At 30.4% G+C, this 23,165-nt stretch overlaps 3 protein-coding genes across 11 annotated transcripts; 1 reads left to right on the top strand and 2 right to left on the bottom strand.

Moving 5' to 3' along the window:
* Positions 1-1,457: 1,457 nt before the first annotated feature.
* LOC107949064 (protein transport protein Sec61 subunit beta) lies at positions 1,458-6,427 on the bottom strand. 8 transcript variants are annotated; one of them, XM_016883778.2, is made up of 6 exons: positions 5,913-6,427; positions 4,145-5,010; positions 2,946-3,075; positions 2,388-2,528; positions 1,883-2,209; positions 1,458-1,696 (listed from the first exon to the last, which is right to left on the bottom strand). In XM_016883778.2, the coding sequence occupies exon 1, from the start codon at positions 6,295-6,297 to the stop codon at positions 5,971-5,973; it is 327 nt and encodes a 108-aa protein (XP_016739267.1). In that variant the 5' UTR covers positions 6,298-6,427; the 3' UTR covers positions 1,458-1,696; positions 1,883-2,209; positions 2,388-2,528; positions 2,946-3,075; positions 4,145-5,010; positions 5,913-5,970. The 8 variants fall into 8 exon arrangements, with proteins under 8 accessions (XP_016739267.1, XP_016739269.1, XP_040931444.1 ...); XM_016883780.2 differs by having other exon boundaries at positions 2,957-3,075; XM_041075510.1 differs by having other exon boundaries at positions 4,169-5,010.
* A 5,376-nt stretch (positions 6,428-11,803) lies between these two features.
* On the top strand, positions 11,804-15,159 carry LOC107949062 (pentatricopeptide repeat-containing protein At2g27800, mitochondrial). 2 transcript variants are annotated; one of them, XM_016883774.2, is made up of 2 exons: positions 11,804-13,430; positions 13,980-15,159. In XM_016883774.2, exon 1 carries the CDS (start codon positions 12,151-12,153, stop codon positions 13,408-13,410), a length of 1,260 nt encoding a protein of 419 aa, XP_016739263.2. In that variant the 5' UTR covers positions 11,804-12,150; the 3' UTR covers positions 13,411-13,430; positions 13,980-15,159. The 2 variants fall into 2 exon arrangements, with proteins under 2 accessions (XP_016739263.2, XP_016739262.2); XM_016883773.2 differs by having other exon boundaries at positions 11,811-13,430; positions 13,960-15,159.
* A 5,259-nt stretch (positions 15,160-20,418) lies between these two features.
* LOC107949061 (LOB domain-containing protein 1) lies at positions 20,419-22,839 on the bottom strand. Its single transcript, XM_016883772.2, has 2 exons — positions 22,473-22,839; positions 20,419-20,946 (listed from the first exon to the last, which is right to left on the bottom strand). The coding sequence occupies exons 1-2, from the start codon at positions 22,719-22,721 to the stop codon at positions 20,587-20,589; spliced, it is 609 nt and encodes a 202-aa protein (XP_016739261.1). The 5' UTR covers positions 22,722-22,839; the 3' UTR covers positions 20,419-20,586.
* Positions 22,840-23,165: the final 326 nt, after the last annotated feature.

The following is a 23,165-nucleotide window of genomic DNA, read 5'->3' as shown; positions in this document are numbered from 1 at the left end:
TAATACACACGTGAAGATATACTTATACCACACACGCATACATTTCATCTAAAGGGAACTACCCAAATAAAGGCGTACCGAAAGCAAAAACCATGATGGGTTCTATGAGTGAACATCATTTTTTAACTATGACTTACAAGAGTTTATTAAAATAACAAAATAATAATTCAAGAACTCAAACTTCAAGGGCACGTTTGGTTCGCTGTATTGGATTAGAGGCGTATTGGATTAGAGGTGTATTGGGATTAGAGGTGTATTGGATTAGAGGTGTAATAGCTAATCCACTGTTTGGTTGAATGTAATGGAATAGAGGCGTAATAGTAATCTTGTGTTTGGTTGAATGGAATAGAGGTGTAATAGCATAATAGAAAAAACTTAAATGACTAGAATACCATTAGCATAAATTTGTTTTGGTAAATGATTATTGTTATTGTTATTTAAATTATAACAAGATTTTATTATCAATAATAAATAATTTAATCATATTTAAACATAATTATTATTAAATATATTTTAATTAAAATATATAATTTAATAAAATTCTTAATAATTAATATTCTTATATTAATTTACTGAAATCATAATATATGATACTGTAAAATATAAATTAACATAATTATTATTAAATATATTTAATTAAAATATATAATTTAATAAAATTCTTAATAATTAATATTCTTATATTAATTTACTGAAATCATAATATATGATACTGTAAAATATAAATTAACATAATTATTATTAAATATATTTTAATTAAACTATATAATTTAATAAAATTCTTAATAATTAATATTATTATATTAATTTACTCAAATCATAATATATGATACTGTAAAATATAAATTAACATAATTATTATTAAATATATTTTAATTAAAATATATAATTTAATAAAATTCTTAATAATCAATATTCTTATATGAATTTACTAAAATTATAATATATGATACTATAAAATATAATTTGAAATAATTATTATTAAATATATTTTAATTAAGATATATGATTTAATAAAATTCTTAATAATCAATATTCTTATATGAATTTACTAAAATTATAATATATGATACTATAAAATATAATTTGAAATAATTATTATTAAATATATTTTAATTAAAATATATGATTTAATAAAATTCTTAATATTCAATATTCTTATATGAATTTACTAAAATCATAATATATAATACTATAAAATATAATTTAAAATAATTATTATTAAATATAATTTAATATTTTTTTCTAAATATTTTGTAAAAAGAAATAAATTTACTGGCAGCTTACTTAGTGTTAAAAGTCAAATTAAGCCGCAAAGAAGAGTAATTTGTGTTAGTGAAAATTACATTTCTCTAAGATCCTATAAACTGTGGCAGCATATACTCATTGAAACATTTATAAATTCCAACTTTAAATATGAACTTATGGAAATCAAAGGCATTTATGCAGCAAGTATATTATGGGAATCTAATATAAATTTGCTGCTTTATAGTGAGCTTGTTAATTTTGAATAACTTTAACACTTCCACACTCCTCAAAGTTTTACAAAACCTATGGCATTCCATAAACCAACGGCATCTCTCTAATGCTTCAAACAAACAACATCAAGTAACCCGTCCTGGAGCATGCGACGAACCAAAACCGTTTCCCGATCGCTTTTCTCATGAGTCATCATATTCTGGATCTGCTGTACAATCTGCCAACAAACTGAAAATTAGTACCATGGCAACAAATTCACCATAATCGATTCTTCCATTCTGTAGAAGCAGAAAATCTTGAACATAGCAAACCTACATCAACAAAGAGTACAAGTTAAGCAAAGATTCAAAATCTTGAACATCTAATCCCGAAAGTAAGTCTTCAGCATCATTTACAATCTCACCTTTTTAAGTGATGCCTCTGACATTCCTATAGGTTGATAAAGATCATCTCCACCACCAAACGCACAAATAGAAACCGCAACTTTGCAACTTTGCATATAACTTTGTCTTCATCAGATATTTTAAAACCACCATCTTCATTATAAAAACCGCAATGAACCATAAATATGACAGACCATGGAGAAGTTAGAGGAAAACAAAAAGGGTGGTGCGCACTTCAGGGCCAAACAGCACCAACCACCAGTTAGGGTGCTGAGTTTGGCTGACTTGTCTGAAGTTGAAAGGATCAAAGGTCCCCAGGAGTGGCAAAGAGAGTGAGACAGCCAATTCTATGGGGAAAAGAACACAGAAGCTAATATTAACTAATTGGAATTCTTTCCCCTGTAAATTTATCTATTTTCCAAAACTAAGACTAGTCAGCATTTACTTAGAAATAAGTTCTTTAATCTCTTCTCAAAACACAAGCGTGATCACATAACCAGCAAAAGGGGATTGTTGTTTACTCACCTGTAGCTTGTGGTTATCGCCAACAATAAGGGGACGCTGATTCACTCCCAAAAAGAATACACACTCACGACAATTGGCAATGCAGACCCGTTTTGCAGCTATAATCACATGAACTCTTTCACAGTGCTCGACTCGTACTGCCTACAATTAAAAAATCATATAATATTCATCCATGAATCAAAATTATAATTACTGGAACAGGAAATGGATTGATATTTTAGGGGTCCAAACATCAGGTTGATTATCTATCAAGAAATTACTATAAAATCTGGAAAGACAGGCAGTGGGTGGAGCAAAAAAGAGTGTTCCCGTAAGAGAAAAATAACTGAAAACAAGAATACCAAAGGGAAAACCAAAACTGGAACCAGCATCAACATTTAATGACTTCATACAAAGATCAAATGAGCTTATACCAGGCAAGGCAAGAAAATATCTTTTATTGATCTAACAATCTTAGCAATAGAAAGTGATTGCATGCATCTGCATGGCCATATTTTATTTTGTGCAAATTCCCTTTAGTTCAAATAGCAATGAAATTCAGCAGGGATGAAGAGAGACTATTATTCTACAAGTCTGGATCTGAATTAGCAAAAATGGGAGCTGCTCGGCTTAAGAAAACTCCATCAGATCCCTTATCTTCAAATTGAATCAGAAACCCAAGGTGCTCAAACCCTTCCATAGATATAACCTGAAGAAACAGTACTTATGTGAATAAACCAAGACAAAATAAAAGCTAATAACAAGTAAAAAAATGGAAATAGAGTAAGATATGTAAATACAAGAAAGACTTATCAAGAATACATAGTAATAGAGTTACAGCAGAGAGGCTGATAACAAGGAGGAAGTAAAATAAAGAATACAACCAATCAGAACATAATAGAAAATGGGGCACAAAGCCATACATGTTAAGAAAGGAACAGAGAATAGGAACGTAAAGAATAAAAAAAGCACCAAATTTATATTCCGAAATGTTACAAGGAAAAATTCAGCTCAAATCTGTGATTGATTGCTTAAAAGCTGGCAAGGTCTTTTGTCCTGTTTTGGTTGAAACTGCCTACATTCTTATTTTGGCCATGCGAATAAGGCTCCCAACTTCCTCTTGCAACATAAAATCAGGTTTAGCACCAAAACAAACCAATTTTAGGTTGCAAACCAACCCTAAAGCAAGGCAACTAATGCATAAAGAGAAAAAAAGAGCACAATAATGATTGCATTGTTTCATAACAAATAAAAATGCTGTTCTGCCACTTGCCAAGCTATATCATAACACAAACCAGGATATGCCTTCAAAGACTAGAACATAAATTGCTACAAAGTAAAGACTATAGCCTACAGCTATAACTTCGAACAGCGAATAGATATATAATTACTGCAAAATTTTGCAGACAAGGTGAAATCCGTATTAATGAGATGCTCTTTTTTTCTGATAAGACATAATGAGATACTTAGCTGGATAGAAAATGGGACAAACAAAAATTATAGCAAATCCTACTGCCTTAGGTACTAAATTCAAATGAAACCATAAAATTTATCATCGCAAGTCATAGAGTGCCAGCTGCATTAATCGTATTTTACAGCAATCCTAAAACAGCAGGCAGATGGAAGCAATAAAACATGAACAATCAAACCAAGCAATTTAAGACATTGGCTCTCAATTAATTTCATTACATTTGCTAGCAGCACCCATCAAAATTTCTTACTTAAATGCAGCAATGCATTGGATATAGAATTAAAAAGAAAAAGACAACAAATATTACAAACAACTCATAATGAAGACCAACTTCAAAGCCATCAAAATGCAGCAATGAATGAGGTGGAAGGCCAAACATCAGCAACCGCAGCTGCATCCTTATGCGAGCGCGGCAAAAGCCTTTTATACGATTGAATGTACAAAAACAGGATCAGATCAAGCAAATCAGCACCAACGGAATCAACATCGTCGAAGCGCGAGGTGACGAGAAGGTCGGATTCGGAGTGAAGCACCGAGGCGAGAGTGTCGAGGACGAGACGTGCATGGTCCAAAGAGATCTCGAGGGCGTCAGCGAGGGCCGCCGAGTCGACTCGTTGAGTGGAGGAAGATACGAGCTTTTGCTTCAGAGAGGTTAGGGCCTGGAGTGGGTCAGTGAATATGAGCTTCTGGATTGGTAGGAGGCCGTTCTCGAAAGGCTCGCGTCGCGGGTGGAGAAGAGTGGTCGGACTTGGATTCGGAATCGAAACAAGGGTCAGTAAAGAAGGTCGACTGGTTGAGAAGGCAATCGAAAGAGTGGCAGAGCGAAAAAGAAAAGAAAGGAAACGGAGGGAACAAATCGGCAGCAAAGAGGCGTAATGGACTGGGAGGAAATCGGCAGAAAACAAAAGCAAAAAAATAAGGAAGGAAATCGGATGAAGGAACAGAAGAGAAACAAGGGGATGGGGGAGGGCAAATCAGGGAGGTGATGTTCAATCGGTAGCTAATCTGGGCAAAGAGGGGGGAATAGAAATCGGTGGTTTTCACCGATTAAGAAGGTAATGGATTAGGTGCGTATTATCAATACATCAAACCAAACGACGTGTTACACCCGGATTAGGTGGGGCCCACCGATTAGGGGTGTATTGGCTATGCCAATACACCAAACCAAACAAGCTGCAAATTTACAAAAATCGAAAACAAAAATAAAAACTCTTTAAGTAATTAAAAAAAATGTTAGCAAATAAAAGCATTATAGAGATTTTTGTATTGAGAGTCGAATTATATTTTTGATTCTTTTATTAAAAAATGTGTAAATTAATTTTTATATGTTAGATAAAAGAATACATTAGTCCATTATTGTTAAAATTTTTATTTATTTTTATTGTTAAAAATTAATTATTATACATCAGAACCAGACAGACGTGATTGTTATTTTATTAATCATGTAATCTTTAGAATTGGATGAAATTTTTAATGAAAAAATCCAACACATTTAGTAAAATATTTAATTAAAAAACTCAGTTTCCAAATAATAAAAAAATCTTTAAATCATTAAAATTTAAATGCAAAATTCAGAAAATTGTTACTTGTACAAAATATTGCAAGAAAATAAACCTTAACCCAAAATCGGGACCAATTTAAAGAGAGCTGACAAACACTCGGCTCTCTTAAAATAAAACATATTTTTATAATTTATAAAATTTTAAATTAATAATTATAAAATTATACTTTTACTTTTAAAATAATAAAAAAATTAATTTAATCTTTTAAAAATTATAAATATATAATTTAATTTTACTTAAAAAAAATTCTTACTTCATTTTTTTTCGATTAAATCTAAATTAAAGCTAGTAAAAGGGTTAAGCAAATCCCATTTCTGCAATCTGATAAAAAAAATGTGTACAAAATGAAAGAAAATAAATTCACTTTCTCGGGAAAATAAAAGAAGGTAAGAACACTAACGAAAATTTTGAAAACTAACTGGATCAAACACCATTGGTTAATTTCAAGCTTGCCACCCATCCATCATTTACAGTATCAAAAAGTTAAAACCAAATCGATTATTATTCAGTTACCGATTCAAGAACACCTCATAGATCCGAAAAAAAAACGAGACCGGGTTCTGGTCATGATTCACGGTCCAGCTCCGGCTCCAGCTTTGGCGCGATAGATCTTGCCAAAAGCGTGGAGAGCAACGACGAAGGCAATGAAGCAAAAACTCATGACAAGAACAACGGTAGGGGAGATCTTCAAGCCCGGAGCATAGTCTGTGTAGAACCGGAGCATGTTGCTCGTTCCGGAGCCGACGGTGGTCAATGCGGAGGTGGCAGCAGCGCCTCCGGTAACCCTGCGACGACGCATTCCGGCCGTCGCTGCAGCGGAACCTCGAGGAGCCATGACGCCGGGACGGGTGGTGGTGGAGGAAGCGGTGTTTTGCGAGTGAGAGGAACCTCTTGCCATGGTTTTGGGAGAATAATGTGATTTCTTTTCTTTTCTTTTCTTTTTTTCTTTTGTGTGTGTGTGAAAATTTTTCTTTCTTTAATTTCTGCGAGAGAGAGAGAGGTGGGGGAGAAGAGTGAAATGTGGAGGGTAAAATAGTAATATCTTGGACGATCAGGATTTTTTTTCTCTTAGATAATTAGTCAACGGTTTGACGTTGATTTGGGCAATAATAGTTTGTAAATAGGCTTTAATGCACACTTTAGTCCTTGAAGTATACCTTTTTCTTATTTCGGTCCTTGATTTGGACATTGATAGTTTGTAAATAGGCTTTAATGCACACTTTAGTCCTCAAAGTATACACTTTTCCCACGTTAGTTCTTAAAGTTTATTTTTGCCACTTTAATCCCTAATGTTCCCGATTTAGTTTTTTAAAGTTTATTTGCCGGTTCATAATTTTTAAAACGAGTTGAATTGAAACTGATTCGACACGAGCACTTACATAATGAAAACGAGTGAAATGAAGTATCTGTACCCATTGTGTTTGAAGGATGACAATAAGAATAATATTTTGCGAACCCATAGTTTTGAGTGTCATCGAAGGTGAAGCTAGTATGAAAAATTAGCAATGATGTTGAGCAATAATTGAAGTAATTTTAACCATTAATATTATAAATTGTGTTAATTTAGTCTTGATTTTTTAAAAATTTAACCCTCAACGTTTACACATTGTGTAAATTTAACCCTCAACGTTTACACATTGTGTAATTTAGTCTTTTTTTAAGGATTCTTTTATGAAATTGGGGTTAATTTTAAAAGAATGAGAAAAAATGAAAAATATTATATTGGATATTTTAGTGTTTCTATTTTTTGTATATTTTCGATCAAATTTAGTTTTTTTTAGCTTTTTAAATAAAAAAGTCACAAAAAAAATTGCAAAAAAGACCAAATTACATAATGCATAAATGTAAAGGGTTAATTTTTTAAAATCATGACTAAATGACACAATATATAAATGTTCAGGGTTAAAAATGTTATTATGCTAAATTTAAAAGCTATCATGTCATCTTTCTATTAGCCATTTAACGATCAATGACCAAAAAAGATAAAATTGAATAGTTAGGTGACAAGTTTGTAACTTTTTTATAACTGGATGACCAAAAAAAAAATTTATCAATTGTTGGGTGACTACTAGTGCAATTTACGCTTAATAAAAAGTTCAAATATTTCATAAGTCCTTGTGCTTTTAAAAAATTTAGATTTTAGTCCCTATACTTTTATTTTTAGAAATTTAGTTCTTTTACCTTTCAAATGGCAAAATTTAGATTCAATTCTTAATACTGTTAAATTTGTTTGTGTGACATTTTGAAATAGTAAAAAGGGTTAAATAGTGATTTGCCCTCTAAACTATACCTCATTCCTCAATATGGTATTTGTGATTTTTTTGTTCTCAATTTGATATACGGAAATGTTAAACCAATCAACGACTGACACGTGACACAATATTTGTTAAAAAATACAAAATGGAAATAAAAAAGTAAATAAAGAAAAAAATGAAAAATCATTTTTAATATATATATTATGCCACGTGTCCATCGTTGATTTATTCAACATTATCATGTCACTTTTCGATATAGAGTAAAGTGATTGACAAAATAAAACCCTAGTTACCAAGTTGAGAACAAAAAAATCACAGGTACTATATTGATGAATGAGATATAATTCAGGGGGCAAACCACTATTTAACCCTAATACGAAATACTCATTTGGTAGCCTTAAAAGAAAAAAGATAATTAATAAAAAAAATTAATAATATTAATAATTACACTTGAATTTTAAATTTTAAAATTTAAAAAGTAAAAAAAAAATTTGAAAATAAAAATACGCGGACTACATTTCAAAATTCTGTAAAGTATAAAAGCTTATAGCAAATTTTAAGGAGATAGTACACAATGATTATAAAATGCCACGTGTTAAATGTTTTAAAGATAGTACACAATGATTATAAAATGCCACGTGTTAAATGTTTTAAAAAAGAGACAAAAATAGACCACATAAATATAACAACACATGCACGTGTTCCAACCTTAAATCAATAAAGAAAATGACCATACGAAGGCCACCAGGCAACAAATTTCAAACATTAATTGTCAATAATAGCACAAAAAAGATTAAATAGATTAATTTAAAATGTATACAAAATAAATATTATTAAAATTTAATATGTTGAATTAAGAATCGATGGTCGGATAAATTTAAAAAAAATCGAAATAATGTAAAATATAATTGAACGGGATAAAAAGTCGTTCGTAAATATTTAATTTTCTTGTTATAATTTTAAAATAAATTACAATGTTTATATTATTTTTATTTATGTTTATCAACATATTCTTGTTTTCTTTTTTTTTCTAATGAAAATTTAAAATTTATTCAATTTTTTTATTTTATATGATTAAATCGAGAACAATGATTTTTTTTAATTTGATCATCAGTTCAGTTATTACAATATTTCAAGTTGTAGTTGTTTTAACTATAAGATAGTAGAAATTTGTCATTTATCTTAATTTTTTAAATTTTAAAAAATATCAATTAAAGATATTCGACAATATGTCAAGCTCGATTGTAACATTAAAAAACTCAACTATCCATGTATCTATTAAAACGATCCAAATAATTAATACTATAATAATTATCTATCCTACGATTACATATAAAGAATAATAACACTCAATGTTACAAATTTTATTAAATTTGTGTTTTAGTTACTTCAACTTTAAAAGGTTATAAAATAATCATTGAACTATTTGAATTTTTTGTTTAAATCACTGGACTGTTAAGTCTTTTTATTTTTTAAGTTCGACCGACAAGTTTCAAACAATGATTCAACAATCAGTACAGTGAAATAATACCCATTTATGAGTAAAAAATCATATCTCATATCCAAGTTGATTTGATAGTTAGAGATACGAGAAGAAAGTTATTTAGATTTCAGTTTACAGATTCATAATATTAAAAGCTGTTTGATGAAAAAAAAAAGAACAATAGAAGAAAAGGGGAGGAAAGTTTTCGGTTACTGCAGTCGGTGTGAACAAAGAAAATCATACAGTAAAGATTTTAACAACTTAGTGACTTAAACGAAAGCTTTTAAATAGTTAAATAATCAAATAACCAAAGTATAAACTTACTAATAGTTCAACAACTTTAAATATAATTTACCAAAAAATAATCAAAATAATTTTTGTCAATATTTTTCATGTCTGTTTTATCTATATCGAGTTATTTTAATGTCCGTTTTTTTATGTTAAGAGTTCGTAAATATCTCTTCCAACAATATAAAAATGCGAAATAAATCGATTTTTTATTTGAAGAGACCAACACCCTCAGTCCCTTACTTAAACTCCTCCTCTTCCTTTGTCTTATTATTCTTCAAACAAATCATTACTAAAACAATATTGCAGTCAATGTTAAGCTTTCATGGCCTTCCTCTCTGTATTTCCGGCATTATCCACCATTTTTCCCGGTTTAAAGAGTATGATAATTCTAAAATTTCTCTCTCTCTCTCTCTCTCTCTCTCTCAGTATATATATGTTTTCTCACAATGTTTGCAGGTATCCCCATGGAAACTAAACTAAATTATTGTGTGTGTTTGTGTTTTTTTTTTGGGGGGGTGGTTAGTAGTGTTGCAGAGCATGAAAGAAGAAGAGAAGCCGTGAAAGCCTTTGTTCGAGCTAATGAAGAAATGGGTTTTCGAGTAAACATCGAAGCGATGGTCGAAGAATCCATGGGAGCTGACGTTAATGGAGATCGAGCTTTGGATTTGAAGGATCTGTCGTGCAATACTGGCTAGGTTTCTACAGCGAATGCTGGGTAGTTTTTGGTAAAAATATCATGGAAGCCCTTATACTAGGTTTTAAATTTCATTTTATCCCCTCTACTTAATAAGTAGATAAATTAATCCTTATACATTAGATCAAATAATAAATTTTTTTTATTAAAAATTTCATCTGTTTCTACTATTAAAAATTGCCATGTTTGACAGAGTAACTAAATAGCAAAACATGATGTGCCACATGTACGTTATGCTAACATACATGGATCAATTTTTAACAATATAGCTTATTTACTCTTTAATCTAACTATAGGGACTAATTTGTCCATATTTTAAGTAGAGGGTACAAAATATAATCTAATTTTTAGTATAAGAGCTCCATGGTACTTTTAAGGTAGTTTTTTTTTTGAATTAAAAGGTTAAAATGTGCTTTTAATCCCTGTATTTTGACAATGTTTGTGAATCGATAAATGTATTTAGGAATAATGTAGCATTTAGTCCTTGAATTTGATAATTGTTTTATATTAGTTTTAAAACTTTTTTTTGCTCCTTGGAACTTGAAAGTTCTTCCCGATTTGGTCCTTGAACTTGGAATCTATTGATATGGCACTATCAAATTGTGCCACATCATTATTTATCATTAAAAAAAATTTAATAATTTTTTTTCATTTTTAAATTTTATATAAAAATTTCATATATTTTCGAGTGATGACATGATATAATATCAAAGTGCTACATAATTGGACTTTAATAGAATCCAAGTTCAGAGGCCAAAACGAGAAAAGTTGTCTAATTTTGACTTTTGAGACTAATTTGGACAAAAGGAAGGTTTCGGGACCAAGTTGGATAAGGTTGTTAAATTCAATGATTAAATATTGTTTTATCCCCGATATTTAAAAAATTGAAATGTTAAAATATGTTCTGAGTCCTTGAACTTTTCGTACAGTTGCAATTTAGTCTTTCTAATTGTTAATATCATTAATTTTTTTTTGTTAAGTTCACTAGGGAGACATTTTGAGACATTTTTTCGTGGAAAATATTTTATCTAGTAATTTTTACTATTGAAACAGGGGCGAAGTCAGAACAAATTTTTAGGGAGGCCGAATGAAAATTTAATTTTTATAGTATATATCTTTATAATTTTTAAAGGATAAAATCAAATTTTTATAATTTTAGGGGGAGCCAAAGTATAATTTTACCTTTATTAATTTAAAATTTTAAAAAAATTTCAAATGCCTAAATATAAATTTTCTATTTTAGGGGGGGGCTAGGGCCACTGCCAACCCCCTTGTATCCGCCTCTGTATTGAAATCAAAGGTGTTTGGGAAATTAAGTTGCTGAAAATACTAATTTTCAGTTAATTAGATTTTTTCAACACTTCATCAAACAGGGCCATAGTCAACTTTTTTTTTCTACGATATTAAATTAGTTTTTACTCAATTCACCAAAACTACAAAACAATTGGGTTTTTTTTTTTGGTTCGCTCCGGATTAATTATTAAATTTTTTGAACTATTTAGTGATTAATTTGTAACGTTTTAAAATTAAGTGACTAAAATGTAAATTCACTAATAGTTTAGTAGCATCCGATGAAGTTTACCCTAAAAATAAAAATAGCTATATATACATATTTATAATTAAATTTAAATAAAAACATTTTTATTTATTTTTAAATAATAAAATAAATTATTTAATGCGGACTGGGCAGAGCCTAAGCCAGGGCCTATTTTTTTGAAAATGGGCTCGGGTCTCCGTCCGGGCCATCAACACCGCTGTTTTGGAGGGCTCAAGGTTTTACTGGTGATTTAATTTCTTCTTGTTAGCCGCTGTTCTTGTATGGGCATAGAGCTAAAACACAGCCATCAATTTTACGTTTTGATGCTGTGCTACTCACCGTTCAGTGCCTTCTCCGATATGTTTCGAGGTTAGATTTGCAGCACCCATTTTCTCATTTTTTTTCTCTTGTTTTCCCGAGAAGCAAACAGAAAAGTATATACATATAAATATTCTTTGTTATTGCCATAAATCCAGTTGCAATTTCGTTTGATGAGCATCAAAATGATTGCTCTTCGTAGAAACTGCTTGATTAATCTTTTTCACAAGTACCCATTTCACCATTTCCCATTTTACTCTGTTTTTTCTTGTAATTTGGGTACCTTCAAAAACCCTCAACACAGCCCGTTTACCTTTACCCAAATCAACCCATCATCGATTACATCTCCCACTTCAATTTCACATAAATTTTACACTTATTTTTACTCAACTAAAGCCCCACCAAGATCATATAGAAGGAGGGTAAATAAGAGATTAAAAGCTAGTCAAAAGCCTGTTCTTGACCAAGCTAAATTTCAACAAGTCATTTCACAGCTCCCACCTAGGTTCACTGCTGATGAGCTTTACAATGTAATAACACTAGAAGATGATCCTTTAGTGTGTTGGGAATTATTCAATTGGGCTGCTCAACAACCTAGGTTTAAGCACAATGTTTCCACTTATCATATTATTATAAAGAAGCTCGGTGTTGCGAAAATGTATGAAGAAATGGATGTTGTTGTTAACCAAGTGCTCGCACTTCGTTCGTTCGGTTCTGAGCCCCTTTATAATACCATGATTTACTTTTTTTCTGAAGCCAGGAAGTTAACTAGAGCTGTGAATATATTTAAGCATATGAGGAACAATCGGAAATTCGATTGTAGGCCGTCTATTAGGACGTATAACATTCTTTTCACGACGATGTTGAGTAGGGGAAAGGATTCTTATATAAACCATATGTATATGGAGGCTATTAGGTGTTTGTTCAGGCAAATGGTTGATGACCGGATCGAACCTGATGTTTTCATGTTGAATTCTATGATAAAAGGATACGTGCTTTCACTTCATGTCAATGATGCTCTTCGTGTGTTTCACCAGATGGGTGTGGTTTACAAGTGCTTGCCTAATGCTTTTTCCTATGATTATTTGATTTACGGGTTATGTGCGCAAGGTAGAACGAATAATGCTAGGGAGTTGTGTGATGAAATGAAGAGAAACGGGTTTATTCCTAGTGCTAAATCGTATAACTCCCTTGTGAATGCTTTGGCAATTGCTGGAGAGGTTGAAGAAGCGGTGCATTATCTGAGAGAGATGATTGAAATGCGGAAGTCTGCTGATTTGATAACGTATAGAACGATTTTGGATGAGATTTGCAGAAGAGGAAGGGTTGAGGAAGCCATGGGATTGTTAAGAGAGTTGCAAAGTAAAGATCTTGTTGATGGACATACTTATCGGAAACTTCTTTATGCAATGGAGGATAGCTATGGGGATTGAAATGAAAGAAGCTGGATCAGGTATTGCATGCAAGAATTTTAGTTTTTGCTCATAACATTTTATGTCCTAATATGCGTAAATCGTTACTTCACCATCATTCATTCGAACCGAACCACTATAATGTGTGTTGACAGTCTTGATATTGAACTAATTTTAGTTGACATAGATGATAAATCGACAAAAAAAGAAAAACAAAACCCTAAGAAGCATGCTTTTAATGATTTTTTTTAAACGTTTTCTTTCATTTATACATGTTTGTTCTATCTAGATTTGCATTCGTATGAATTGATTTTAATGTATGCGATTTAGGGATTTAGGAATATCATAGTTCAAGCTTTGATCCTGCATTGTTTGTCAACAATAAATGCAGCATTTGAAAACCTTTCAAAATGCTTTATTCTCAATATCTTCGGTTTTTCTTTTCCATGTGTGAAATATATGGTTCAGTCTATGTGTATTCTAACTCAGTTGTGAGTTTTGGATACGATAATGTGTTTGACACGAGTAGGTGTCTGACGTGGGTATTTTCTTTTCTTTTCTTTTTTTAAGGTCTTTTCATCTATTTGAAGGGTCCTTGGAGGCTGATGGGGAATATACGGTTGAGTCTGGATATCGGGTGCTGAAATAAGGAGAACAAAAGGGGAGGTTTGTTCTACTTCCTGTGTCATGATAAAAAAAGTTTGGAAGTGGATATGTATTGGTGCCTGCTAAAATCAAGGTGTTTTTTATGGAGAATTCATACTTATAATATAGCAAGAATTCGGAATATGTGGAGAAGGAAGCTAGTACAACGGCCATTATGCCATTATGCATTGGTGCCTGCTAAGATCAAGGTGTTTTTTATGGAGAGTTCATACTAATAATATAGCAAGAATTCGGAATATGTGGAGAAGGAAGCTAAACTTTTGCAGGAAGCTAAAGGAGGAACGAGAGGCTAGACAGTAAAGAGGTAGAGAAGGCTAAATGGGAAAGGCCTAAGGCTACTTGGACGAAAGTTAACTGCGATGGAGCTGATGGTGGGAAAGGGACGAATAGGAATTGTAATTTGGAATGAGAATGTTGAAATGATTGTGCGACATGGGACTGTGAGAAACATAAAACTCAGCAGTTCAGGCTGAAGCTGCAGCTCCAAGAGAGGGTTAAGACTATCTGAAAAGGAAAAATTGAGGTTAGATGTACAACGTGTGAAGCTATTGAGTTTTGAATTGTGAAGAGACAAGCAAATAAAGCGGCACACCGGGTGGCCACCCATGTGAGGAAGAGGATGTGCTTGACAAATTGGGTTGAAGCATCCCGTCTTCATTTTTGGTACCTAGGTAATTGAGGTCTGATAGCAAGGGATCCTCTTTGCTATGCTAGGTGGAATATTCTTTTGACCGGAAAAAAGGGGTCATATTTTCGTACTCATATCCCCAATATGCATCAGACACGACTATCAGACACAGGTATTTCAAGTAAAATGAAGAGTCGGAGCAACATAGGCCATAGTTATTTAATTGATAACATTTGTTGGCTGAAAAATATGGCAACCTGTATCGTTTGACTACAATAAAGTACAACATACCAAATAAACATAATATTTCTACTCCCTTTAAATTTTCTTGTAGCTGTAGGTCAGTGTATTTTCTTCTCATTGGTACATCATCATGGTAGAATATACCAGTGAATTTACGAGATAGGTTCCATGGACCAGAGCTATGTTACTCAGACTTGAATGTTAGTGTTGGATATGAATATGTATTTTACATATGTTTTTTCTCTTTCCTTGTACTTAGAGATTTGAGGAGGATCTTATGCATTGAACACGGGTGTCAGACATACGTACGGACATAGGCTCGAAGATGACTAGGGTTATAGACATTGGTTAAGGATTATTTTATTACATATTTTGAGGATTAGTATTTTGTTCTAATTAAGGTTTTGTTTATTTTTTTATTTTTTATTGTTCGTGTTTGAGTACGTTCGAATAGATTTAGTCATTATTCGACAATTTAAAAATGATTGATCATTATGTGACTAGTTCTTAAAAGGTTTGATTTTGATTTGAGTGGCTCTAAAAATGTATTTATTAAAAAATTGTATAAAAATAAATGAAGTTTCGGTTGAAATGGTAGGTTTAACTTCAAACTTCATCACGCATAGGTATGTTTTCGGATTTAAATTGATTATTATAGATTTTATATAATAATAATATTTGTTTCTTTATAAACATAATAGGTTTTTAGTCGATTCCTAATTGAGTTGATGCTTGGTTGAATCGAGATACTAACTCAGCCAAAGACTCGAATATAAAATATTTATAAAAATTTGACATAAAAATCAAATGTGATTTTAGTTGAAATGATAATAAAGTTGAGTTAGTGAAAAAATATGACAAACATTCATATAATGTGTACTTATTTTTCTAAACTTATCAAAATGCTAAAAGACATAAATGCCCATTAACAATATTTTTTATTTTGTAAAAAAAAATGGGTTTTTGGTAATTTTATAATTGAGTTTATATATGGTTGATGGGCAACATTAACTTAATTATCTCCTTAATATATAGTATATATATAGTTAGAATTTGAAAATAAACCGGCATATTTTTAAACACGATCTAATTATTGTCTAATTTATTGATATTTTTGTTAAAATTCTCTCAAATATCGATTAGACATCCAGGCTCGAATGAATAAAATTTTTAAATTGTTTTTTAGAGAATTAAAGATGGAATAAATGTTGGAACGTGGGTGTCATTATTATATGGTTTTGAATGAAGTATGGGTAAGGGAGGAGCTCCATGGGCATGGTGGCATGCCCATAATTTCAGCCATGAAAATATCTTGAAAATCTAAGGAACAATGCACATGATATTTTAATCGTATTGAAATGATATTAATCAATTAAATTGGAAAATAATTAAAAAGTATATTTTTTTATAAGATATAATGTAACACTTAGTCTTTGAATTTGACAATCTTTTCTATATTGATCCTCGAATTTTTTTTATCCACATTAGTTTTGGAATTTGACAGCTTTTTTCAATTTGATCCTTAAATTTTGATTTTTGCTAAAATGTGATGATGTGATATTTTGAGATTGTACCACATTGTCACATAATTATTTTATATATATATAATTTTTTATGTCTATTAGATTTTATATAATTTTTTAAAATTTTTAAGTGATTATATGGTACTTTGTTAGAGTGTCATGTCATCATATTTTAATGGAATCTATATTCAATTTTATAGACCACATTGAAAAAAGATGTCAAGTGTTGGGATTAACATGGACAAAAAAATTTAGGGATCAACTTGGGAAAAGTTTTCAAGTTCAGGGACTAAATGCTACTTTGTCCCTTTATAATTTGTGAAGTAAATTATAGGGTTAATCCACTTTTTGGGAGCCTAAATTTAACAACTATTCTTATATTGAGGCCTGAACCTTTTTTTGTCCAAGTTAGGGTGAGTTTGGATGGGCGGTGCGTTTACCTGCGCTTAGTGTAAAAACAGCGGTGGCGGTGAGATTGGATACTGTAGCGATACTGTAGCGTGAGTCAAAAAGTAAGTTAAACGCACCTTGCCGCACCCAATCGCCCATCCAAACTAAGCCTTAATCCCTGAACTTGGCAGTTGTTCGTGTATTGGAATAATGTGACAATTTAGTCTCTCTTAATTAATATCATAGGGTTAAAAATATTAACATTATATAGATGCAAAAAAAGGTAAAAGACCTCTTTGATCCTTCTTGATTTTGATATCGAGAAAATTGGTCTATTAAAAAAAAAAACATAACAATTTAGTCCATCTCAATTTTGAAAGTGAGTAACTAAAGACAATTAATCATGATGTTAACTTCTTTAGTCAAATTATCCTACCTTTGATTGGTATAACAACCCTCAATGTTGTCTTAATTCTAAAAAAATCAATAAATTTATCCCTAAACATTTACATATTCTGTCAATTTGGTCCCGATTCTAAATATCTTGATTTGTTTTAGAATTATGACAAAAATGACAAAACTTGTAAACATCGAAGATAAACTTGTTATTATACAAATTAAAAGTAGGATAAATTGTCATTGGTTGCTCATTTTCGAAATTGACAAAGACTAAATTACATGAATTTTTTTTAGAAAATTATCAATTTACTCAATATCGAAACTAAGAAATACGAGAGAAATCTTTTTACCATTAAAAGTTATCAGATTTTTTTAAAAGAAATTGAGCATGGAAAATAGTGGGATGTTGGGAAAAAAATGATTTTTCATTTTGTCTTTTTCAAAGAATAGAAATAAAAATAAACTTTGTTACCAAAAAATGACAAATTTATTGTAGCCATTTTAAAGATCAAATCACGTGGGAAGCACATGATTTAAAATCAGAATTCCAAAAAGGAGACAAAATCTCAAAATCATGACCATTAGTTTTTGAAACATTTGCATGTGCCCTGTTAATTGCAATTTAATCCATAATCAAATTCGGAGAAATTATTTTATGGACCCTTCCCATCACATTGTCCATGGTTCTTTTTTAATTATTTAATGATATTTCAACAATTTTTCTATGTCATTGACACATAATTTTAGTAATCTTTTTATCCTGGACCCCAAACTCCAAACCCGAAACTCAAATCCAAACTTAAACTCAAATTTTGAACTCTAAATTTCATTGTTCAAGGTCGAGTTCGAATTTCATGATTTAGGTTCAGGTTGAATATAAATATATTGTTTGAGAAATGTAAAATTTTAAATTTTAAAACAAAATATCTAAAAAATTAAATATTAAATAAAATTCATAAAATAATATCCATTTTATTTTTTTTCTTTAAATGATAGTATGATATTAAGATAAAAAAATATAAATTATGATAATATTGACTATTAAGTGATAATTGATTATGAATATTTTATTATTAAGTTGATGTTCATTAATATTAAGATAAATTTTGATATAGACTTTTATTAATTATAAGTCAATTATTTTTTTAATATTTATTATCAAATTTATTAAAATTTTGAATTTTCTATGAGTTGAATTTTTCAAATGAATTATTATATATCGAGTTAAATAATAAATTAATTTACAGATTAAATTTAAATAAAAATATTTTTGAATTATGATCTGGTCGATTCATAAAATAATAATAATAATAATAATAAGAAAAGAAATTAAATTGTGGTGGTGAATTAGTTAAGATAAGATTCTTGAACCTTCCAAAAAGGTCAAACTAGTCACCCTAATTAGTCAAATTTAGGAAAATAAAATTGAAAAATGTTTCATTGTATTAGGAAAATGATTAGTCATTTAGAAAAGTACACCTTGATTTAGGCACAAATATTTAATTTCAAATTGAATTTTTTTAAATTAAATTTTATTTTATTTAAAAAATTGATAATTAATTTTCAGTTCAATTATCGATTCAATAATAATTAAAAAAATTTAAACCCGACTTAATTGGTTTACTTTTCAACTCAAGTTCTAAATTTTACGGGTTTTGAGCAATTAGCTAATAGGTCTAGGGGTAAAAATAGAAAATTAACCTTTGAGTTTCTCATAAAGAACAAATATATAAATCAATATACGATAAATTTGCACATTGACCCCTAAAAAAAAGAAAAAAAATCATTCTAGCCCTTTAAAAAATAATAAAATAAATTAATAAATGATAAAATTATATATTGACATTTCAAAAAATTATAATTTAATTCTATTCAACCCTTGTGTTCGGTTCAATATACCGATAAATTTTCAATCCATTCCGACTCAAATAACACAACTGAAAACTAATAAAAAGAGAGAGAGTGGGGTCAAAAACTTGTTTGACAAGGAATTAAATCAAACATAAATTTTAAGTATATCATAAATAGTATTAGTAGGTGACCTAAAATTTGTTACAAGTTGAAATTAGGTTAAAACCCAAACATTGAGTCTAGCTATAGGTTGTTTTTTTTTATATGCCATAAAATAAACTAAATATGTTAAAAGGATTAAATTTAAAATTGGTGTTATCTGAAGACTTGAATATGTATATTTTGTTATTTTATCGATATTTCAGTAAGTATAAAAAAACTCGAGTGGGGGAGTCTAATGCAAAAAAAAAAAAGGGGTCAGAATATATGATTCTAGTCTCTCTAATATGCTTGAATTTGTTAGATTTAGTCATTATACTTTTACTTTTATAAGTTAGTCCTCCTGTTTTTATAGTGTCATTTGTTAGTCCATATAAATAATGCCCTTAACTATTATGGTTATATTATTTATGTGAATTTTTTTCTAGTATGCTAAAATTTGTTAGATTTAGTTATTATACTTCAATTTTTTATAATTTAGTCCTCCTGCTTTAATAATGTTATTTGTTAGTCGAGATAAATAACACCCTTAACTATTATGGTTAAATTATTGATGTGGATTTTTTTCTTAGATACATAGGTTTCGATATAAAAACATTCATATTAGTATGATGAGTTGGAACAACTGTTTTTAAGAAAAAATATCATTCTATTTAGACTAACCAATGATATTATAAGTAGAGCGAATCAAATTAAAGGGACTAAATTTCAAATTTAAGCATAATAAGGAACCAAAACTAGAAATTGACCAAAAAAAAGTTATTTCATAATTAGCACATAAATAAAGTTTAAAAACAAATTGGAGGTATCTTTTCGTCTATACAAAGTTATTATAACCTATTAGTAATGTTTACAGTTGAATATTAATTAATGGTCAAATATGGTTTTAAATCCCTTCACTGTGCTCACATTTGAGATTTAATCCCTATGTTTTAATTTGACATATTTTTATCCTTCCATTTTTATAGCGTCATTAGGTAACTCAAACAATTAACATCATAACTATTCCGATTAAAATGTTGATGTGGCTTTTTTTTAGAAGCTTTCCTTTCAACTCATCATGTTAACATGAATTACTTTGTGTTGAAAGAAGTGTCTTTTACGAGAAAGCCATGCCAATATTTTAACTAGAATAATTAACGGTGATAATTATTTAAACTAACTAGTAACATTATAAAAGTAAATTAGAATAATTTTATGTCAAATTAAAGTATAAGGATTAAATATGAAATTTGAGTATAATAGAGGGACTAGAATCGTAACTTGGCCTTTATTAATCTAATGTCCTTCAACTTCTCCTGTAGAAGAGTTTCATGGGACCTTTGACATCAATTATGTCTACAGAGGCTCCCATAAGGATCCTAGGTTGTTGTTGTCGTCGTCGTCGATGAAGCCGGGATTGCTATTGTAGCTTTGTGGGCTACATATGAAGGTGTCGACGGCGAATTGTTGGGGATGCGGTTGAGGAGGCGGCGCAGTCGCCTCCATGCAAAGCAAAGCCCCCACGAGGTTCGCTTGTTGTAGCTGCATGTTGACCACTTCGGCTTGAGCTTTGGCTAACTGTGCTTGGAGCTCGTTGACTTGCTTCTGCAACTGGCAGATTGCCCCAGCGCAGCCGTATACCGGGTCTCGGATCCTCGCACTAGCTTCGTACACCATGCTACTTACTGCATCGGCCCTCTGTGACTCTGGAAGTTCCTGAAAGAGGTTGTAGATAAAAATATAAGTTATTGGGGGCTAAAGTAAAAAAACATTATAATAAGAAATCTAAATTGAATTGTTAAATTTATAGAAAGACTTAAAATGAAATTTCACCATTTTATTCCCCAAAGCCCCTGTTCATGTCTGTATGTCACTGCGAAAGGAAAGTCTACACCTACACCTTTAGGCTTTAACGAACTTTTCTTATCAATAGGTCAAATTATTGTTTTGGTCCTCTTTTATGCTCAAGTTCACGATTTAACCCTTTCGACCCATCATGTTAAAATGGATTTTAAGAAAATTCACAATAATATTCTAATTGGAGTAGTTAATGATATTAACCATTTAGACTAAAAGATGACATTATAAACGTAAAATGACCAAATTATGATAAATTAAAGTATTTGGACCGAATCCCATATTTGAGTATTGTAAAAGGACCAAAACTATAATTTGAACCAAATTAATCTCTAAACTAAGACCATAAGTAAACAAATGAATAGGCCTTAATGTGTGGGAAAAAAAATCAAATATCATTGATGAAGAGAACTCAATGTAGTGAAGAAATTCAACATGCAAAAGTATAAGGTTTTGAGTTCAAGTTTTATGGGTCCGATAAAGGTAAAAAGAGGGGTATGCAAGGCCTTGGTCTCTTAAAATAGAAAATATTTAAAATCTTAACTTAGTATATGATAAAATTATAGTTTGACCTTTAAAAAATTTTAGAATTTCGATTTAGTCCTTTTAAAAATCATAAAGATATAAGTCAATACAATAAATTGCATTTTAACTCTCATAAGAACAGATAACTTAATCTCAACCTCTAAAAACATTTCTTGCTTTGCTTCTAGAGTTTGACATGATTTAACTCCAGATTTGATTGGGGCACAATATAACTACTGAATATCAAGACATCAGATCGAGAAAAAGAAATTGGGTTAGAATAATTCTTGACATAGTCAAAGAAAATGTAATTAGGAAGTGTCAACATTTGATGAAAGAAAGTGGGGTCGTTAGCACATGCACCATATGTAATTCTACCTAATATGAACAAATCAATTCAAAACTAGCTGTTCATATTGCTGTTTGATATAAAGCATTCATTTAATAGAATGAGAAACGTTAGGCCTTAGATTAGAAGAAGATGTTCCAAAAATATTATTTTTTTATTCAATTTTGACTTAATTCAAATTGAGTTTATTAAGGTTTAATTAAGAATTTCATTTTTTTATTTTACAAAAGTTGAGAAGTTAATCCCTGTTTTGTTACAAAAATCGAAAAGCTAGTTCAATTGGATAATATCAATGTAAACAACAATTGGACTAACTTTCGGTTTTTGTAAAGTACGAGAGTTGAAATCTAACAAATTAAAGTAGGAGGGACTAACTTTTTTAATTTTCGTAAAGTAAAAGTCCTTTTTTTCTCTAAAAGAAAAGTGAAAACCTTTTAAGCATTTCACACTAGTACAACTGGCCATTACTCTTCACATGGAAAATCTCCTAGTAAAACTATCAATAAACTACCTGCAAGAACTTGATTATGTTGCTAGCACCAAAAACCCGATGAGCGGTCGTGAACTTAGCCGGTTCGGTTGGAGGGAAATACGGGGCCAACATGCATTTATCGGCACACCTTCGCCTCAGAATCTTGCAAGCAGCACAAGGACTAATGACGACCAGAGGAGACGTAGGTGTCGAAGGGGATGAAGGGTTCGAAGAATTTGGAGAAGCAACGGCGGACGGGGTTGCTTCTCCATATTCCATCTTAAACATATGGAAAGATTTTAGTGTAAAAGAAGAAAGGGACTTAAAATGAGAGAAAAAGGAAGAGTTATAGGATGATGATCATAATATGTTGATAGGAAATTTTTGTGGGGTTTGTTTTTTATTGCATTGAAATGGGGTATTATTTATAGAAGAAATAAGCACAAATAAAAAAAATAAAAAATAAAAAATAAAACATGACATCATTAAATTAACAAAAAAAAATTTCTACATTGGTGTCTGGTCTGGCTGCTTTCTATGTTTTTCACATTTTTTTGGGGTTATGTTTTTACATTTCTTTTGGCTTTTTTGTCTTCTAAAAATGACCATTTCTAGTTTGAAAAACTCTTCCTTCTTTGTTGACCTCATGACCCATGACCTAATTTTTTTTTTAAAACTATTCTTTTTATATTGAAGTACATTTCCATAGTTTGAAACATTCGTAAAAACTAC

The sequence above is a fragment of the Gossypium hirsutum genome, chromosome A08, assembly GCF_007990345.1.
Source record: "Gossypium hirsutum isolate 1008001.06 chromosome A08, Gossypium_hirsutum_v2.1, whole genome shotgun sequence".
Classification (NCBI taxonomy): domain Eukaryota; kingdom Viridiplantae; phylum Streptophyta; class Magnoliopsida; order Malvales; family Malvaceae; genus Gossypium; species Gossypium hirsutum.
The sequence above is the reverse complement of the archived record's forward strand: the minus strand, read 5'-3'. Positions and strand labels throughout refer to the sequence as shown.

Coding starts and splice junctions, on each gene's coding strand:
- LOC107949064 (XM_041075508.1), bottom strand. CDS start 6,297: ATGGCAAGAGGTTCCTCTCACTCGCAAAACACCGCTTCCTCCACCACC.
- LOC107949062 (XM_016883774.2), top strand. CDS start 12,151: ATGAGCATCAAAATGATTGCTCTTCGTAGAAACTGCTTGATTAATCTT.
- LOC107949061 (XM_016883772.2), bottom strand. CDS start 22,721: ATGTTTAAGATGGAATATGGAGAAGCAACCCCGTCCGCCGTTGCTTCT. Junction 20,947..22,472: donor ACATAATCAAGTTCTTGCAG/GTAGTTTATTGA, acceptor AACCTCTTTCAG/GAACTTCCAGAGTCACAGAG.